The sequence below is a fragment of the Branchiostoma floridae genome, chromosome 6 (genome assembly GCF_000003815.2).
Source record: "Branchiostoma floridae strain S238N-H82 chromosome 6, Bfl_VNyyK, whole genome shotgun sequence".
NCBI classification, from domain to species: domain Eukaryota; kingdom Metazoa; phylum Chordata; class Leptocardii; order Amphioxiformes; family Branchiostomatidae; genus Branchiostoma; species Branchiostoma floridae.
Window position 1 is genome coordinate 21,139,809 of NC_049984.1, and position 20,331 is coordinate 21,160,139.

The 20,331-nt window shown below is 41.7% G+C and overlaps 2 protein-coding genes across 4 annotated transcripts in view; both read left to right on the forward strand.

Annotated features, from left to right (window-relative positions):
• Nucleotides 1–4,671, forward strand: part of LOC118417268 (NAD-dependent protein deacylase sirtuin-5, mitochondrial-like) — a 14,843-nt gene extending 10,172 nt beyond the window's left edge. The window contains exons 3-7 of one of the 3 annotated variants that reach the window (XM_035822765.1): nt 39–126; nt 431–484; nt 1,468–1,591; nt 2,760–2,875; nt 3,462–4,671. In XM_035822765.1, the coding sequence (XP_035678658.1) occupies nt 39–126; nt 431–484; nt 1,468–1,591; nt 2,760–2,875; nt 3,462–3,537 (458 nt within the window). In that variant the 3' untranslated portion in view covers nt 3,538–4,671. Of the gene's footprint in view, nt 1–38; nt 127–430; nt 485–1,467; nt 1,592–2,456; nt 2,876–3,461 lie in introns of those variants that run through there. The other 2 variants (XM_035822768.1, XM_035822767.1) reach the window with 2 other exon arrangements.
• Nucleotides 4,672–4,786: 115 nt separating this feature from the next.
• The window catches only part of LOC118418190 (multidrug resistance-associated protein 1-like), a 41,505-nt gene continuing 25,960 nt past the window's right edge, over nt 4,787–20,331 (forward strand). The window contains exons 1-9 of the mRNA XM_035824029.1: nt 4,787–6,535; nt 11,983–12,156; nt 13,303–13,428; nt 13,810–13,947; nt 14,630–14,737; nt 15,171–15,232; nt 16,112–16,234; nt 17,142–17,360; nt 17,873–18,050. Of these exons, the coding sequence (XP_035679922.1) occupies nt 6,335–6,535; nt 11,983–12,156; nt 13,303–13,428; nt 13,810–13,947; nt 14,630–14,737; nt 15,171–15,232; nt 16,112–16,234; nt 17,142–17,360; nt 17,873–18,050 (1,329 nt within the window). The 5' untranslated portion in view covers nt 4,787–6,334. The remainder of the gene's footprint in view (nt 6,536–11,982; nt 12,157–13,302; nt 13,429–13,809; nt 13,948–14,629; nt 14,738–15,170; nt 15,233–16,111; nt 16,235–17,141; nt 17,361–17,872; nt 18,051–20,331) is intronic.

Genomic DNA, 20,331 nt, shown 5'->3' on the forward strand with positions numbered 1-20,331 from the left:
AGAATCTTTAAATGCTGATCATAAGACGATTCCCCCAGGTTGCCTGTTCAACACCCGATGTACGCGGTGCGGCCATGTTGAAGAGAACAGGAAGAGCCCCATTGTTCTGTCACTGGCTGGGAAGGGGTAAGAACTCTGTCTGTCAGACAATGGTGACTTTGATCTAAATGTGTTAAGAAAGGAGGCCTAAACTCCAGAAGGAAGTGTGATTTTCTAATGCAGTTTATATGTGTCAATGTACATAGCCAGCCAACTTTATGGAGAATGAATTATGCAATGTGTGTTTTGGAAATATTTATATATGATACTCACTAACTCCATGCAGACCCCGCTTATGTATTCTTTATACATGTAAAAATTCCCTTCAAATACCTTGTTGCTTTGCATAACCTTGTCATCAGAAAACTCTCTCATACCACCCCTTCCACAGTGCCCCTGACCCTGATGCCCAGGATGCCAGGATACCTGAGGAAGATCTGCCCAGGTCAGCAATGGAACATTATTCTGTGTGAAAACATGGACTGTGCAGACTCCACTTGTTTTCTAGTAATGAGATGTAATGACAGCAGATGCTGAAGTTATGGATTAATCAATAGTACAATGTTATTATGGATAAAGGCTAAACTTGCCACAATCAACACCAGGACGAATCTGAAATTACCCAAATTCATGCTTATTAGCAAATTTATTGCTAATTTATTACTGCTACTCCAGGAAGTGACATTAGAGCAACATGACTGATCGTAATTGCCAGATAACCTGTGTCACCCCCCGTCCCGGTTCAACATTGGACTGTGGGTTCAAATGTAAACTGCTTCCTTCACTTTATTAAATCTTGAAGAAAATTTGGGCCTCCAAATCCAGGATCTTAACTTTTTCCAGTGAAACGAAGTGTCCTGGAGATTCTTCTAAGTGCTGAATGTAAAGTTCAGTCTTTGTTAATAATGTCATATATCAAATTCAGACAAACTTTCATGCTAAAAAATCTATACCTGTATCTGTTCTTAACAGGGTTGCTTACGCTGTATTTACTCTCGCAGGGACATGATTTAAATCTCTATTGAACAACCTTCAGACATGTATACTGTAAAATACAAAAACTTTCGTGGTGGTTTTATGTTCACAGTTTTCGCAGTGGCCGCTTCACTGCAGACTCAAAATCACCCTGAAAATTTTCCCTCTGTCTTCTACTTGCACCACCTCATGATGACACCCCTTTCTTGGTTCATATATATATATATATATATACTATACATTGTCACAATATTGTAATGATGAAATATTTGAGGGACTTGCTACAGTGAAGACAATGAATCCTTACAAGACACAATAGTTCTTAGGATGGTGCTAGCGCAAACTCAAAACCACCGCAAACACTCCATTTCTCCGCTACTGCAAAATTCCCGCAAACTTAAATATACAGTAGTTGCAAAGACAGAGCTGTGTCTGAGATCTCTTGTGTTTCAGATGTGACCATGGTGGCTGTGGTGGTCTTCTCCGGCCACATGTGGTGTGGTTTGGGGAGTCTCTGGACCCTGACGTTCTGTCCAGGACTGACCGGGAGCTGGACAAGTGTGACCTGTGTCTCGTGGTAATGTATTGTTTAAGTATTCGCTCTTACCCATGACATTGAGAGATGAGCTGTATTAAATGTAACAATCACAGGGTTGGACAAGTCCGCTAGTCCAATTGTCTCGGGCAAGTGCAATGCATTGTCCTACCCTGCTTGTCCGATCGGGCAAGTAAGATTTTTCACTGAGTGAGATTTTGATATATTTGTTTCTTATGACAGTCATGGCATCAAGGCTCAAACATTGGTCAACACAGAAAAATAGAGCCAATAATAAAAGAATCCAATTGCTGGAAGTGAAAATACATAGTGAAAAATGCTACTTAAATTTGGGGCAAGTGAAAAATTTATTAAGTTAGGGCAAGTAAATCTTTTATTTACTTGCCCGATAGCGCAAGTAAATTTCAGAAAACTTGTTAAACCCTGAATCATATGGTTGCTATCATACTGCCACAAAAGTCTGATTTCTTGGTGTAATGGAGACCTGAAATCTCAATGTCCACATTCAAGGTTCAAGGAATCTCCAGAAAGGGGTGCTAATTTTGTAATAGATTATTTATCAATCAATAAGAATACTTTAACAGCCAAATTTTTTTCATTATTCCACTTGTTGTGAATTACATTGTTCTGTAAAACAATACGATCCTGGCTAACCCCATGCAGACCCTAACCATGTATTCTCTGGATGTATAGACACTTGTGACACCACGACTGTCAATATTTTGGGCATGAATGTGGGGCAATAAGTACACCACAAAGGCCAGGAAATGTTGATTGTTGTGGCGTAATGTGACATCCACAGCGCTGTACATTGTGGGGCTGCAGGGCTTGCTAAGCAGTGGGGTGAAGTCTGCCATCTCTGATTGTGATATTTGTTCCTGTGCAGGTTGGGACGTCCTCAGTGGTGTACCCAGCAGCTATGTACCCTCCCATGTGTGGGTAAGGGGTGAAGTCTGCCATCTCTGATTGTGATATTTGTTCCTGTGCAGGTTGGGACATCCTCAGTGGTGTACCCAGCAGCTATGTATGCTCCCATGTGGGGGTAAGGGGTGAAGTCTGCCATCTCTGATTGTGATATTTGTTCCTGTGCAGGTTGGGACGTCCTCAGTGGTGTACCCAGCAGCTATGTACGCTCCCATGTGGGGGTAAGGGGTGAAGTCTGCCATCTCTGATATTTGTTCCTGTGCAGGTTGGGACGTCCTCAGTGGTGTACCCAGCAGCTATGTACGCTCCCATGCTGGCCAGCAGAGGAATCCCTGTGGCAGAGTTCAACATAGAGGAGACCCCAGCTACACACCAGCTCGGGTCAGTCCTGCTTATACCCGTCACATTTGGCGAAAATCGATCAGACGACAATTCTGTGGCAATCGCCCGAGCCTCGCTGATAACAATAACTTTATTGCACAACACTGTGACAGGGACGGTTTTCAGGTGAAAAATATGCGCAGCCCTCTGTCAATCTTAAATATGGCCGATCTTCCATCGATATGCCCGAAGATCGTGGATAATGTGACAGGGGTATTAGTATGATGCTTCTTATACCACAACTGTAATAGCATGCATTAGTTGTTATTAGATTATGCAGATGAGGTCTTTATTTGCATGATTTACATTTTGTTAATCTATCAAGTCAATGTTTCCTTGTCACTAATATGTTACATTTGAACATCCTATAAAAAGCAGCAGATTTATGAAATTTCCTGATCCATTTTGCATATTACCTTCATATGAGCTGCATAATGAGTAACTTACTATGTTAATCATCTATCATGTTATTTACATACCATACCTTCTACGTTGGTTTTGTGAGTATCACTTACTTCTAGTACCTTCTAGAATCATTCTTGCCACCAGATATACCTTAGATAACCCAACTCTTTTCTTTCTCCAGGTTCCATTTCCATGGTCCATCAGGAGAGTGGCTACCCAAGGCACTGGCACCCCACCACACAGAAACCACTCCCTAGTAGTGTTACTCTCACTGTCAGGGGCTATTCACCTCTAACTCCAGTCACCAATAGGAGCTCAGGATTCTAAATCATTGTGAAAATACAACCAATAGGAGCTCAGTATTCTCAATCACTATGAAAATGCAACCAATAGGAGCTCAGGATTGTCAGTCACTTGAACATGCAACCAATAGGAGCTCAGGATTTTCAATCATTATGAAAATACAACCAATAGGAGCTCAGGATTTTCAATCATTATGAAAATGCAACCAATAGGAACTCATGATCCTCTGTCATTATGGAAACCAGTCATCACAGCCACTAACACCATGGTGACAGACAGTGCAAAGGCTAGGTGTGACAGTGCAGTATACTAACCAGCTGCTGCCGTGCCGTGTGCCTCCAAAGCTGGTGTGTTACGCCAAAGGGTGGTAACTTATACCGCCTCTACTTAAAATTATTCCAGAGCAGAAATTGTGCATATTTATCAACTAATCAACTTTAATTGTTTGATTACGCAAACAGCATAACCTGTACCCATGTGGGAAATGTGACCCCAGCATTACACAAACTACGCATGTAGATTCCGATTGGGCTACATTGTTCATTGACTAGATTATATGGATGACATCCTCTGGGAATTAAAAAACGGATGAGAGTGACACTGTGCAAAAAAATGATAAAAAAACTAAGACCCTTTGCTGAAATCTAATTGTTTGGGAAGGTTACACATTGAAAGTGGAAGACAATTATTATTACAACCACACTCCACTGGAACAATGAATATGCCTATACTGTTATCTAGAGAGAACAGAGAACAGAAGGTGGACACCGCTTTGTCGTAGAATGTAAAAAAAAATGCTGTAAAGATAGACTTGTTATAAGTCTCTGTACTCTCCAAGCAGAGGTTATGGCTATTTTTAAACGTTTTTTTTAGTCGTTTTTATCAGGCTTTCTGTTTTGTATTGTATCTTATATTGTCAAATCAATACAAGCATAACCTCTGCTTGGAGAGTAAAGTCTCTGTGCATGTACATTAAAAGTTTAGACAAACCTTTGATTATGAAAATATCTGTTCTAACTTACATTTTTATAATAACAACGAAGTCAAGTTCATTTAGAATGCGTACATAACAGCCAACAGATTGAATTTGGACAAAAATTACGTGTTTTGTTGTGACCTGTACTTAATGGGTATGTACAATAGTGTCATTCATTCATTCATTCATCATTCATTCATTTATCATTCATCATTCATTCGTTCGTTCATTCATTCATTCATTCATGCATTCATTCATTCATTCATTCATTCATTCATTCATTCATTCATTCATTCATTCATTCATTCATTCATTCATTCATTCATTCATTCATTCATTCATTCATTCATTCATTCATTCATTCTCCCAGCAGATCTCCAGTGGTATTGCGATGGTTGTTTTGAGCTTGGTCGCGTAGTGACATTGTTTGAAACTCTTTGAGTAAACACTTGTTTAATCAACAGGTAAATATGCTGGTCACGTGATCTTCACGCTAGCTGGGGATTTTTCATGACGATTGTGCTATTTATAGCGATGATGTATCCGCCGGTCATTTGCATATTTCCGAATAATTATTGTACACGTACCAACTTTGTACAATGACGTATGCTGTCACGTGACCAGGGGATTTTTCATGACGTTTGCGCCATTGATAGGGATGATGCTGTTTCTTAATGCTGTTATTGTATATTGTGTTGTTACCATGACTAGCCCTTGATAATAGCCTTTGGCTAGTTTGGTAGCCCTGGCTGTATTTCTCATGATTAGGCTACACCAATTTTATTTGTTGTTTCTCGGATTTTTTTCAGAAAAAAAATTGGGTCGGTCGGTCGAAAAAACACTTTTGCAAAATGTCGGGGGTAGGAGAGATCGATGGGCTTTCTCAAGTTACAGATAATTTAGGGAGCCCTGGTAGCAAAGTCCAAATTTTGAAGAAAAATTATAAACGTACCGTCTAAAATAGGCACGTACAGTTACTGGATTTGAGGCACATAGATAATTTGAGAAATAAGAGGCTGTGAAATTGTGTCAAGACGAGGTGTGGCCATCAATTTGAAAAGTTTTTGTTTTCAAATCGGAAAAAAACGGTCGGGAAATCCGAGAAAACAACAAATACAACCGAATAAATCAAATACACCGTTGGTCTGTATATCAGCTTGAATATATTGTACAAACTTTTTGCAATGACATACAGAAAATATCCTAGTTCAGAATATTTTTGTGTGTTATTGTTGTCTTCTCTGTGACTTGTTAGAATAAAGAGACAGCGTGTTGCACGGTACTTTGTTAAAATGCGGTCATATCGAATCCCTAGATAAACAAAGGCCGCACGAATGAATGCTTGTGAAAAGAAAGAAGATTAAAAACGACCGAAGAATGGACATTACAGTTTGGGAGCAGGAGCCGATCTAAAACGGACATATAAAACAAAACTCAGGACGATTTAGTGCGTTTTGTTATGATAGTAAACAACGTTGCCTTAATATCTACACTAACCCCTTTAGTTTACATAACGTTATAGCCATACAAGGACAATTTTTGTAGACAAATCAACGGCTCAACTACATGAATTGGGTTGTCCATATCAACCAACCAACTGCTTACAAAATGATTAGATCATAAATGTCAGTAGACTGGAGTTAGGAGGTTCAACTCAAACACTGACCCACTTGTAGTGACTGACTCGTATACTTAATACTTAGTCTAGTACACTTCAGTCTCACGTAGTCTCGCGATAGGTGCTAGTGAGACTTTCCAAATATGGTGGGGTAGCTATGGCCACAATAATATTTACGACGATTTCATCATCACTCGGTGTACCGACCACGTGCTGCTTTAAGAGGGCTCTCCGAAGATCCCTTGGGCACTTTGCGGTCGAATTTGCAAGTTCCAGCTTCAAGCGTTCTTCAGGTGCAAGGATGAACCACAGCCGGGAACTCAGCTCGCTGGAGCAGTTTTGCGGTGCACCTTTCTGGGTAAGTGTTTAGCGCAACACGTTTTGCAGACATTTGTCGCAGAAATGTTGATTGCAATAGTAAAAATTGATTGCATATAAGGAGGGAACGAAATATGCAAAAAAAGTCCAAGTCCTCTTCTAAGGTAAAACAATAAGGTGTTTTTTCAACCATCATGGTAATGCTAAGCGGGGCCGCGGTGGCTCGCGTTTTCTCTATAAGTGTGTTGGGTTCTTTTACGTGCAGAGGTTTGATCGCTGTTTGGAGCTTCTCCATGCAAGGTAATGGTAAGGAGATGTTTATGCGTCTTCACCAATCTTTCTTACCGGTTGGCGCGCGTTTTTCAAGTCAATTTATGTCCGACCTACAGTTTGCACAAAAATCGTGCAATGTGCTTTGAGGGTCTTTGAAAGACTTTTTTTTTCAGTCGGACCAAGAATCTTGCAGGTATTCCCTGGGTTGGAATGCTTGTCACGTGATCACAGGATACCTGGGTAGTTTATGTGACTCATGTGCTATTTATAGCTCGGTGACGTAGCCTAGTGATGTTGTAGCTGTTGATGTGTCCATTGGTCAGTGACTCATGTGTTTGTACAGTACGTGAAGAAAGACAAACTGACCTGATTTTATGTGCGGCATTCACAAGCGCATTAACAGTCACTTGATTTCGGGAAGAAAATGGTAGAAAAGATTATGCGCCCTCAACGAAAATTTGTAACAATTGAGGAATTGTTTTTCTTTTGGTCGGCTTACCTCATTTTGGAGTATTCAGGATGCTATCTACAAAACTAAGATTACTTGTCTGGTAACACCTTACATTTGTGTGTATGCTCAAGTCCGTACGTAGGAGCTGTGTATTTACATTCTTATAGTAGCTATAGGTAAAGTTTGCGGCCAAAACTGTCGATCGTTCTTATTCGGTTCGAAACCTGGCTACACAAAGGTTGGTTTAAGTTGAAAGCATCTTTTTTTCATGCAAACTTTATGTAAGCCCCAAAATGTCAATATGGAACTCGTACGGACCTGAATATACATACGTACACGTGTGAACGGCCCCGAAAAGGTTTTGCAAGAGGCATGACGAACAGGCGGCCACATAGGAAAAAACAACGTTCCAACATAATAGTCAGTCGTATTGTACACACGTCATATGGTCAGTCGTAGTAGCTGCAAACACGTCACACAGAACGGTTCCTTTATTTGATCTGTTAAGGAGTGTTTTAATAGTTTGACAGTTGAATCGCCGTGTCCATGACAGGTAACTCACCTGTCCGCCCACACGGGGGATTCCCGACCTGGCGCTCCCGCAGGTAACCAGGCGACCCGCTCAGTTTGTTTGTTTTGTCATCACGGACTGTCCCATTATCTCGCGTGGGGAGGGAGCGAAGGTACTGTAAGGTGCCACACCAGGACCTTCTAGGGGGATATAGGTAGTAGAATTAGGCGAAAGTTTCGTGAATCATTTGCCAGGATTGAGCCCGCGAGAAGGGGCGATTTTCAGGGTAAGTGCGAGAAATACTACTTAAGCTAAGAGCACAACGCGCCGTACGTGCAATTTGTCCCTACGTTTTTTTTGAGAGGCCACGTCCGCCACGTATTTCTGAAAACGTTCAGGCTGTACATGGCAGGCGCGTCGCCCGTACTGACACGTACGTGGGGCGAATCCGCAGCCCGGTGGCACACAAAGTTTAGCCTGCAACTAAAGTTCTTCGGCTTGTCTGCGTGCTCCAAAATCCGTCGGATTCCCTACGAGTTCGTAAGGTGGCGGTACTTACCCCGTACGGATCCCCAAAGAATGCCTACGCTAAGTTTTGGTACGTAGATAGTACGTACGGCGGGCTGTGCCCTTAGATTTAAGGACCATATGGTGGGCAAAGTGCTCTATTTGACCAAAAATTTTCGGGACAACGTAGCTTGTCTGGTAAAGACAAACGGTAAAAAAACAGGTCAAACCCAAGGGAAGAGAAACACTAGAAATCGCCTCCTGGCGTACCAAACCAGTTCTGTACCCAATGTACGTACGTACGAGCTGCCTCTGAGAAAAACAACATCAAACTTATCTTTTACTGTCCGGGGCACAGGCTAATATCCAACATATGGCGGACAGAGCTTGGATTACATGACATAATGTTAGATGCTTGGTCATTAAGTACAACTCTTACCGCACCGTATCTGTCTGCTATTTTGCCATTGTCTAGCAGAATTGATCAGTGAAGACAAAGTACTGTAGCCAGTACAAAAGGTTTGGTCAAGTTTTGCAAAGATTCTGCATTCATCAGTTGATTGGTAGGTTGGTTAGTTGACTGGCAGGTATGTTTGTTGAGGTTTATGGTATGTATGTTGGTCAGTGCGTTGTTGTCAACATCAGTTTTGTCTCTGTGTCTGACAGGTGACAATATTTTATCAGACTAGACTAGCGATATTCACGTGTTTTTATTATGTAATCGACTACTTGGATTCTGGAAAGTATTTATTGATTTCATCTACAGTACATTATCTGTCAATGTTTGTATTAGCTTTAAGGAAATTGTGTTGGGCGTGAGGTCACACTTGGCTGATCTTCCAAATGTTTACATGGTAATCAATTTATTGGCCTCCATAGCTAGATAGTAATTTTAACTACATAGGCAGTAGTAAGAATACACTATTCAGAAGCTTCGTGAGGGAAGTTAAATTTTACGCAAACTGCTTCGTGAAACAAGGTCGTTACTTACAACAGGTGCAAAAATCTTGACATACCTCTCTTAGTTCTCATTCTGTAACTCTCTTTGATATATGCTTGCTGTTTGTTGTATGTATTGATGTATATACCACTTCTTTATTGTATGATGATTGAAATAAATATTTGAAAGAAAAAATTTCATGATTTTTCAAAGCTGACGTAAAAAAAACAACTCGTGCAATCCTATTAAAAACTGCAAGGCCACGCTTTTGATCCATGGAAACAAAGCTTCTACGATGGCAAATCATTGCCGTTCTAGTGAGGATTTCTATAGTTTACGGCTATGATACACGAGAACAAAGCTTCTATGGTGGTATATGATTATTACCTTGGCCAAGAGATTATATTTTGTGCGTGTTTATCTGTCTGTCTGTTAACAGCATAACTCGAGAAGCCTTAGATGGATCCTGATAAAATTAAGTAGGTCGTTAGGGGTCAGGAAAACGCAGGTCAAGATCGATAAGGGCCCCTTGCGGCTTGGTACGGTACTGAAGCAAAACTTCCAATGCTAATTATGCAAAGCAACAGCTAATTTTCTTAATTAATGAGGAAATTTCATAAATCCACTGCATTCCATAATAGGACTTTTAAACTTGTTACATAGATAACTAAGAAAGAGAGAAATATTTTTTCAATCATGTTTAATTAAATCAAATCAAATATCATAATTCCATACTGACAAATGATTGGAATTTCATGCTTATAAATATTAATCTCAGTGAAGGGAAACACTATTAAACAGCAAATGAGTTGAATATTTACATAATTTATTAGCAAACACTTCATAATTTATTAGCAAACAATTCGGCGACGGTATGCGGTCGTGGAACTCTAGTTGTAGTGTAAGTAAGGAAGGTCATTCATGGGAAAAGGGCGTTTAGCAAAAGATACCTGTCACTTAAGACAGAGGTTGTTGATTGCATTTGAATTTAGTAGTTTTGAAACAAATCTACTTTGAAACAAAGCATAGAGTACACTGCCAAAATTCAATTAAGAAAATTGCTCACACATAGGTACGCGAGTACTGAATGATATTTCAATACTCATACTGAACAGTAACCATGTAGAAACTCTGTCGTAGTTCAGAACACCACGCTTGTACATGGTGCCTTTCCACAAGCATAACTTTCCATGGTACTGAACACTATCCACAAACACACTTGTCTATGGTACTGAACACTACCCACAAACACACCTGTCCATGGTACTGAACGCTACCCACCAACATAACTGTCCACGGTACCGAACACTACCCACTAACGTACCTGTCAATGGTACTGGACACTATCCACAAACATACCTGTCCATGGTACTGAACACTGGCCACAAACATACCTGTCCATGGTGCCGATACTACTGAACACTACCCACAAACGTACCTGTCCATGGTACCGATACTACTGAACACTACCCACAAACATACCTGTCCATGGTACCGAGCACTATCCACAAACATACCTGTCCATGGTACCGATACTACTGAACACTACCCACAAACATACCTGTCCATGGTACCGAGCACTATCCACAAACATACCTGTCCATGGTGCCGATACTACTGAACACTACCCACAAACATACCTGTCCATGGTGCCGATACTACTGAACACTACCCACAAACATACCTGCCCACGGTACAGAACACTATCCACAAACGTACCTGCCCACAGTACTAATACTATCCACAAACATACCTGTCCATGGTACCGAACACTATCCACGAACGTACCTGTCCATGGTACTGAACACTACCAACAAACACACAATTCAACGGTACCGAACACTATCCACAAACATACCTGTCCATGGCACTTATACTACTGAACACTATCCACAAACATACCTGTCCATGGTACCGAACACTATCCACAAAAGTACCTGTCCATGGTACTTATACTACTGAACACTATCCACAAACATGTCTGTCCATGGTATTGAATACTATCCTCAGACGTACCTGTCCATGGTACTGAAAACTATCCACAAACGTACCTGTCCATGGTACTGAAAACTATCCACAAACGTAACTGTCCATGGTACTGAAAACTATCCACAAACATACCTGTCCATGGTACCGAGCACTATCCACAAACATACCTGTCCGTGGTACTGAACACTATCCACAAACATACCTGTCTATGGTACCGAACACTATCCCCAAACGTACCTGTCCATGGTACCGAAAACTATCCACAAACGTACCTGTTCATGGTACTAACACTATCCACAAACATACCTGACCATGGTGCCGAACACTATCCACAAACATACCTGTCCATGGTACCGAAAACTATCCACAAACGTACCTGTTCATGGTACTAACACTATCCACAAACATACCTGACCATGGTGCCGAACACTATCCACAAACATACCTGTCCATGGTACCGATACTACTGAACACTATCCACAAACATGTCTGTCCATGGTATTGAATACTATCCACAGACGTACCTGACCATGGTGCCGAACACTATCCACAAACGTACCTGTCCATGGTACTGATACTACTGAACACTATCCACAAACATGTCTGTCCATGGTATTGAATACTATCCACAAACGTACCTGTCCATGGTGCTGAACACTACCCACTAACATAGCTGTCCATGGTGCTAACATTCATTAACATTCATCAGATAGAAAATATACATGTATATCGTTTCGGGAAAAATAGACGTAGAAGTCAGAATTCATTTTAATTTTTTTAAGCTCTGTGTTATTTAAAGATTGATGTTTTTTCCAGAGCGCTGACCTGCTGGACTCTGCTGCCCCGGATGTGCCGCCAGGTTTCCATGACACCGTGCTGGTGTGGCTGCCCTGCCTGTACCTGTGGGTGGTCGGCCCGCTGTACCTCCGCCAGCTGCACGGGAACAGCAAAGTCCGCAAACAGACGTCCCGCAGGCATATGGCACAAACAGTACGTCTGGATCATTGTATGATAGCTAGTCAAATGTTTTGTTTTCACGTTAACACGCTCCATTGGTGCTTGGAAATTAAAATCAACGCAGTTTGTGATATCTCTATATTGTTGTAGTGTTATTTGATGGACATAAATAAGTAAGCTTTGTTTACAGGTTTCAATATGACAATTTTTTGTGAACCAACCGTTTAATGACGTGATATCTGACGTCAGATCTCAAAACTCCGCCTTATAACTAAAGCTTAGGTCACAAACCGCCGTGCAAATTTCCGGTATGGCGGCTTTGTTCCACCATGCCCTCCATTTGTCAATTGTATATATGGAGAATTCTAATAAATAAATACATAAATAAACAAATACATTTTGGGACCCGTAAGTGGTATGTAGCGCCTCCGTACGGAATCCAACGGATTTGGGAGCACACATACACGCCGTAGTACTTTAAGTGCATGCCGACCATTCTCTACGTTCGATTCACCCCCGTACGAGCCAGTACGGGCAACGCACGTACCATGTACAGGCAACTCCAACATGCGAGTGAGTAAGGATAAGTTCGTATGCAGACCAGGAACTTAGACCTTGCGCAACAGTGCAGTTTGTCCGGAACGTTACATTTTTGTGGGAGGCCACGTCCGTTTTTCTGAAAACGTGGGTAAAGACTAGGAGGAGTGAGCAGGGAGGGAGTACCTCAACATACGTCACTCGCACGGTTGCTTAAAGTAATGAGTATGTGGCTTGCATGCCGTAATCGGTTGCGTGCATCGTTTATTACGCAAGTGGCAAGCGAGTTCTACGTGCTTACAACGTACGAACTCTGTGCGAATTTCCACGTTACCGTATGCAGGCCGTACTTACACGTGCGGCTTTCTTAACTCTACTCGCTTTCCGGGCACGCGCGTCACCCGTAGTCGCTCGTACGGGGGTGAATCCGCAGCCCGAACGGAGAGAAAGTTTTTCATGAACTTAACGTGCGACGGTGTGTCTGCGTGTTCCCGAATCCGTTGGATTCCGTAGGATTTGGTACGGAGGCGGTACTTACCACTTACGGATCCAAAAAGATTTCCTGCGTTTTTGTACGTAGACAACACGCAGTTGCACGTACGGCGGGTTGTGCCCCTAGCTTAACCTTCTCCTTGTGTACAGGTTCTCACTGCTCTCATGTTGGCGGTGACCTTGCTGGAACTCTTCAACACCATAGTTGAGTTTGCCTCAGACATGGAGGTCGCTGCCGTTCAAATCGTCAGACCACTAAACCTGGCAGTGACTGTGGTGAGTATCCTCGTCATTCGTCAGCGTTCAAAGATTTGACATGTCGTTTCTGTGTGTAAATTGGTCGTGTTTTCGTTTTTAATATAGGGCATTGTTTTAGTTTGTAAATGGGACTTATTTTCGTTTGTAAATGGGATCTTGTTTTTGTGTGTAAATGGGGCATAGTGTTCGTTTTTAAATGAGGCATTGTTTTCATTTTTGTCTAATGGGGCCTAAGAACATTCGCCGACTTCGGAAACTGGGCAACATTTGTGATTGCAAGGGAAAATTGGCGATAAAAATTCGCAAGATTGCCGTAATAATTTGTCGCCAACAGAGAGAACGTAACCATTTATAACAATAACAATAACGATGATACTGAGATGAGTGTTGTGTCTCCAGGCCCTGGCTGGAATCCTGATCCAGTATGAAGAGGAGAGAGGAGTGCGGTCATCAGGACTCCTCTCCACGTTCTGGCTGTTATCCAGTCTGTGTGGAGCCGTCACGGCTAGAGACAAACTCCGCCAGATGATGGTACAGGTAAGAGTCTGAGTTTATTGAGATACCCTTTAGCTCAGATTGAGCTGATCTTACAGGGCTCATACAAATAAGAAGGCATACAATATATACAAATACATAAACAGATACATCCACTCAAAACAGGTCAGACTTACATAAGATAGATACGTGCGACATGACTCACCATACAGTAGTAAAGGCTGCGCCGTAGTTCTAGGAAAATTCTAGCTTACGAGTTCGGGTCACTTCACTTAACTTGACATGCTCATATTAGTCTACTAAAGCTTAAGCTAACGGCACAACCCACCGTACGTGCCAAAACGTGGGTTATCTTTAGGACCCGAATATTTGAGTTTTCCAACCTCAACATAAACCGCTACTGCACATTTACTGCATTTTTACTGCACAAATACTGTAAATACAGAAATGTTCGCGGTGGATTAATGTTCGCGGTTTTCGCGTTGACCACTTCACCGCGAACTTAAATCCACCGCTAACATTTTTCTATTATGGTATCAGATTGCAGTCTATGTTGTTACCGCGAACTTAAATCCACCGAGAAAAGTCATTTTTCCCGCTACCGCGAAATTATATCCCCGCGAACTTGCGAAATGCATTTACAGTAGTCTAGGAATTGTTGTGAATCGTTCAAAATCATGTCAACACGTGAACTGTGACATTGTTGTTGTTGTTGTTGATAAAGGATGCCGTGGAGGACAAGTTCAGGTTCATGACCTTCAGTCTGAACTTCAGTATGACCGTCCTGCAGCTGGTCCTGTCTACAGTTAGTCATGCCTCCAGCACGGAGCAGGTAAGGCCGATAGTAGGTTCCGTGCACACGTCTGCGTATGAGCATTAGTCCGTATGAGTTGCGTATTGACATTGTTTTGACTTAGGTAACTTTTGAGGCTGAAGAGCTTGTTTTTTCCTATTTGATAACCAGGCTGCACAGTGGCGGGTCAACGTAAGAAAAACAAAAAGATTTCCTTCCCGAATAAATATCAAAACGCAACTCATGTGGACTTGAATATACACACAATAGTGAACAGTGCCTGAGTTATACCCTATGTTGTTTGAGTACAGGAGCTAAAGGTGGTAACTCACTGCACTTTGAACTGTTGTCTCGTGGGAATGGTAGAACACGATCCCAAAAGGAGTTCGACACGTAAGCCCCATTCCCTGCTGAGGGTGGAATTTTGCGCTTGAGTATCTGTTGCCTTACTTTTCCTTGATATTTGTTACAGATCTCCAGCCCGGAAGAGTCCAGCTCCTTCTTATCAAGGATAACTTTCTTGTGGTTTACTCCGTAAGTTATTATTCTTTCTACCTTTTTTGTTTGCTGTGGATCAATTACACAAATGAACTCAATTCCCGAAATATAAAAGTTTCCTAAGGAGCCTCCTTTTTCAGTCATGGACATATCGTTCGTTGATGTATCAACTTGTTAATTTGTTTCATCGAAAATGAAATGCTCTTAGGTAATACTGACTCAATCGCTGCCTTTTCAATAAAGATTTAAAAAGATCTTAAACTATGTATTTCTTGTTTAACTTTTCCAGCTTCTAGTTAATATTCTATTTTCAATGCATTTAACATGGCCCGCATTCAGCTAAGGCTTAGGTCACATTTAAAAAAAGGGATCCGGCCAGGCAGGTATCGGGAGTGAAAAAAATGATATAAAAGATATCAAAATACACAAAATGTGTATAACAAGATCCAAGGACATAATTTATGTATTTCTATAGGTATACAATTTGATTTTTCGTTTCTTAAAACATCCCAGCCGGGCCTTACAAAGGAATCTAAAACAATATAATTTTATTAAACATTCTCAGATGCTAGAGTTTGATAGTGTGTCCGTGGACTAATTCTGCATAAATGAAGAGCGCTGTATTTACTGTTAGGAGGACAGTAAGGAAAAGAGCTTTTAGCCTATATATCCTACTTAGCCCTTATTGTTATGTTAACTAGGATGTTAAGCTTTATCCTATACCTCTTTTTTGTACTTTATGTAATAGCTGTTGCCATACTTTGTACCATGTACAATTGTCGTGCAATGAAGTTCTTCCATATAGAGCTACCATACTGCGATAGCCAAAGGTTGTTCATGCCAAAATCTTATTGAATCACCATTTCATAAATTGTTAACAGTTACCTTGTGTTTGACTCTCTCTTATTCCCCTAGTCTTGTCATGCTGGGATACAAACGCCCTCTAAAGGCTGCAGATCTCTACCCGCTGAAGACGGAAGACACATCGCGACATCTTGTTCCGAAATTCCACCATCTTTGGCAAAATGAGCTGTTAAGGTACTTCAGGAAATACATTTTTTTCAGGGACTTGAATGTCTACTAGCGTGACCATGGGCAATAGGCCTCGGAATTGTTGTTGTTGGCTGCAACAAAGAGGAAATACTGTACTAGTACACAGTGGTGCCACACAAGCAAACTGGCATTCAAGCCGAGCCACTAGACAATGGCAACCCGCTGCGCTCATAAAACGCCCCCATCAGCGCTGGACTTCCGGTCATCCTGAGCTAGCTCTCCTTACTGGAAAAATCACTCCGCTCGCTGGTCGCCTTTGGCGACCTTTCGGTGTTGATCGCCTTCGGCGACCTTCGGGTGCCTTCGCTCGGAACTCGCCAACGTTCGGCACCCGCTCGGGCGGTCGATCCCGAGTACATGTACTAGTACTTCATTTTAGGGTCACACTCGTAACATCCACGACAACAATTCCTTGGCCTATAGCTACCGCCTGTGGCGTGACAATGTGTTGGTAGTTAACATTACATAGGTACCCTACGTAACCGTACGGATGAATGCAGTCAGCAATTGGTCAAAATTAGCAGGAAGCCAGTACCGCCCGCCGTCATTGCCCAGTTTCGGCTGGTGTGCATGATATATATTCTCACGAAGTAGTGTCATCATCATATCGTTCCGTGCCAGCACTGCAGCCAGACCACGGCCTTCTCATTAGCTTCTAGCAGGTCCTAGTTGGAGGTGTTGGGGCCTAATACGCAGTCCTGTGTATAGTATGACCTAGTATTCATGTTGAGAAGTAGCGTTATTCATGTTGAGAAAAGCGTCGGATTTACAGACTTAGAAAACTTTTAATTATAATTTTTTAGATGAACAGTTAGTTACTAGTAACGTAAAGCTGAAATAGAAGTTTTCACTGTAGCTTGATTAGATTTTAAATTTTTTTCTTCTCCGACAGAGGTCAAAAGCTTTCCAACAGCTCACAAGACGGCCCAAGCAGTGACAAACCCAAAGTGCAACTCACGGATAAAGACGACGCACCTGAAGGCAAAGGCAAGGCGGCTAGGGCGTCTCTGTTCGCCGCGCTGTTCCGCTGCTTCTGGCCGCTCTTTGCCGGCACGGCGATGATCCACGCGGTTGCTATCATTCTCAATCTGACTTGGCCACAGATTCTCAAGTAAGTGTTCCACACACGTACGGGTTTGCTCTTTATGTTTATGTAGCTTGAAGTTAAGCTTAGGGCACTCTCCTACAGGAGGAGCGGCTCTGTATTTTTTCCACTACTAGCATATCTCCGCGACTCGACCTCTGCTTGGAGAGTAAGCTAAGGGCACAACCCGCCGTACGTGCAATTTATCCGTACGTTTTTTGGGAGGCCACGTCCGCCACGTGTTTCTGAAAACGTTCAGGCTGTACAGGGCAGGCCCGTCGCTGCCCGATGGCACACAAAGTTTTGCCTGCACGTAAAGTTCTACGGCGTGTCTGCGTGCTCCAAAATCCGTCGGATTTCCTACAAATTTGTACGGTGGCGGTACCACTTAAAGATCCCAAAAGATTGCCCACGTTTTGACACATAGACAGCACGTATTTGTACGTACGGCGGGTTGTATCCTTAGCTTTAGCGATACTGCTAACTACAATTATTAATTACTGACGTGTTCACTTTTGTTTCCTGCACCACCTGTCCAGGCTCCTGATAGGGTTCACAAAAGACCGGGATGAGCCTGAGTGGAAAGGGTACCTGTACATAGCCCTGCTGATGGCGGTTACGATGGCCAATTCCCTGGTTGATCAACATTTCGTCCATGGGTGCAGGACATTGCATCTTCGCCTGAAGACTGTTCTGAAATCTGCGGTGTACAAAAAGGTAATTAAACGTATCAGTAATCAAATAGCTGTCTGGTATGCCTTGGAATTATCAAACATAATAACAACGTAAAACTATCATGGAAGATGATCTGTGTTGGTAGTAATCATAGTACAAAGCTAAACTTTCTTCCAACACAAAAGTACACACGGATCCAATTTAAAATGATCACCGTCGCCTTCTTCAGGATCAATAATGATGACCGATCACTTAAACTCTCGAGAGTTACAGATCGTAAGGTTACGAGTCTGTACTTTTATGTTGTGCTTTGAACAACGTAAAACGTTTTAATCAGATTGCAGCTAGTTTTAAATTGCATATGCACTTTTTGTTCATTCACTTGCAAATACACATTGTCTTTGCATATAAATCTGCAATTATGTTTATATCTTGATAATTCAAAATTCCCGGGGTTTTGTAACCTTTTTTTTCAAAAACCGGGGGGGACAGGGTTTTCCCCCCCCCGGGATTTCCCCCCCCCGGGGGAAAAATCCCTAGGGATTTCCCCCCCCCCCCCCCCGGGGGGAAATCGCTAGTGTTTTCGCCCCCCCCCCCCCCCTTCCCGGGGCGAAATCGCTAGTGATATCGCCCCCCCCCCCGGGGCGAAATCGCTAGTGTTTTCGCCCCCCTTACCCTCTTGGGGCGAAATCGCTAGGGATTTCCAGTGATTTGCATCCTTCTAGTGATTTGCATCTCCAATAAACCTATAAGTTACATTACTTTTGCTTCGTACAAATCACATCATACCTCCATTAAATATTTTTAGCTCTTGCAGATTTATAGTGTCATCTAGTCTCATTCATTATGCAAATGAAGCTGTAATTGACACGTTTAAGTTAACACGTGTGCAGATACTTTCGTTTAGCTGCATTTTATGATGACATTTTGTCCTGAATTAAGAAAATGACTTGCGCATTTGCACAATCTATACATAGTGGTGCACAATTAATTTGCACATTGCACTTTAGAATTTTTGTACTTTGACATTAATTATGCAAATCAGAATCTCATTTTCATAATCATTATCTGATATGTTTCACCTTCCATAACCTTTAAATTACATAGATTACGTGTATAAAGTCACAACATGGAAACACTAGAATTACATATTCGTCTCCTGAATCATGCACATTATGTGCTAATTTGCATTTTTGCATGTCATTTCGTAAAGCCCATGCCACTTATCCCTTATATCATGGTATTTGAAGGTAAAAAGAAAAAAAGGAAGTTCTGTTTCAGTGACACAAGCAGATTACATACATGTATCTGTAATTAGCACATGTTGTTATCTATGAAAAATAATTAGTTATGAAATATATTTGAGAATGAAATCATTTCGTCAGCCAACAATGACGTCCATTGACGTGATATAAGTATAGGATCCATTATGCTATTTTGGTCGACAGACTAACCCACAAACACAGGTACAGAACCATTGTGCAAATTATTCTGTATACCATACGTTCTATTCCGCATCATTTTTACAAGATGATAAGTATAAAAGTTACTGTACAAGTATTATATAAGGTTTACAAATAATCTTAAAGATAATGGATACAAACATTTAATACTAGGTTCGCTCCGAGAATGATGCAAATATCCTCAATTTGGGCTCAAAGAGGAAAGTGTTAACCCCCTACGCTACGTTCAATATCTTTACTTCATGTCTGAGACCCTAATCACCACACTGCACTGTGCAGTTTTGCTCGAATCTACGACTGCATTGTTCCTATTGTTACCTTCGCCAAGAAGTTTCACTTTATATTTTGGGTAGCGTTTCGAATTCTGTGTGTATTTGTGGAAAAGCGCCATCACTCAAGACCGCCTGCATTTTGTGCCTCCTACCGGCTTGTTATTGCAGCGGAACTTCCGATAGGGATATCTCGAGTTATGGACGTGCTGTTGTCATGCTTTTTAATTTTTAGCGTTAGATAGCACATGGAGCCGACAGCAAGTGGTGTATGTTTGGGTCCCCTAGCAGCTTGTTACCTTCGCACAGGAAGGCTATATTTTTTGAACTGCAGGGCTGGTTTAGTGTGAGACTGTCAAAACTGTTAGTTTTGAACAGCACAATTTGTTTCAACTCATAGACAGGTGTGTATACCTCTGTGCTGATTGGCAAATATTTACCAGTTTTGTTACAACTCAGCAACAGGTGTGTTGATATGCATATGTTAATATACGTTCGTGATGTTAATAAAAGTCACCACAAATTCACAACAAAAATGAATCTGTTCTATTTCAATGCAAAGTGTGCTTCACCCAACCAGGTATGATATAT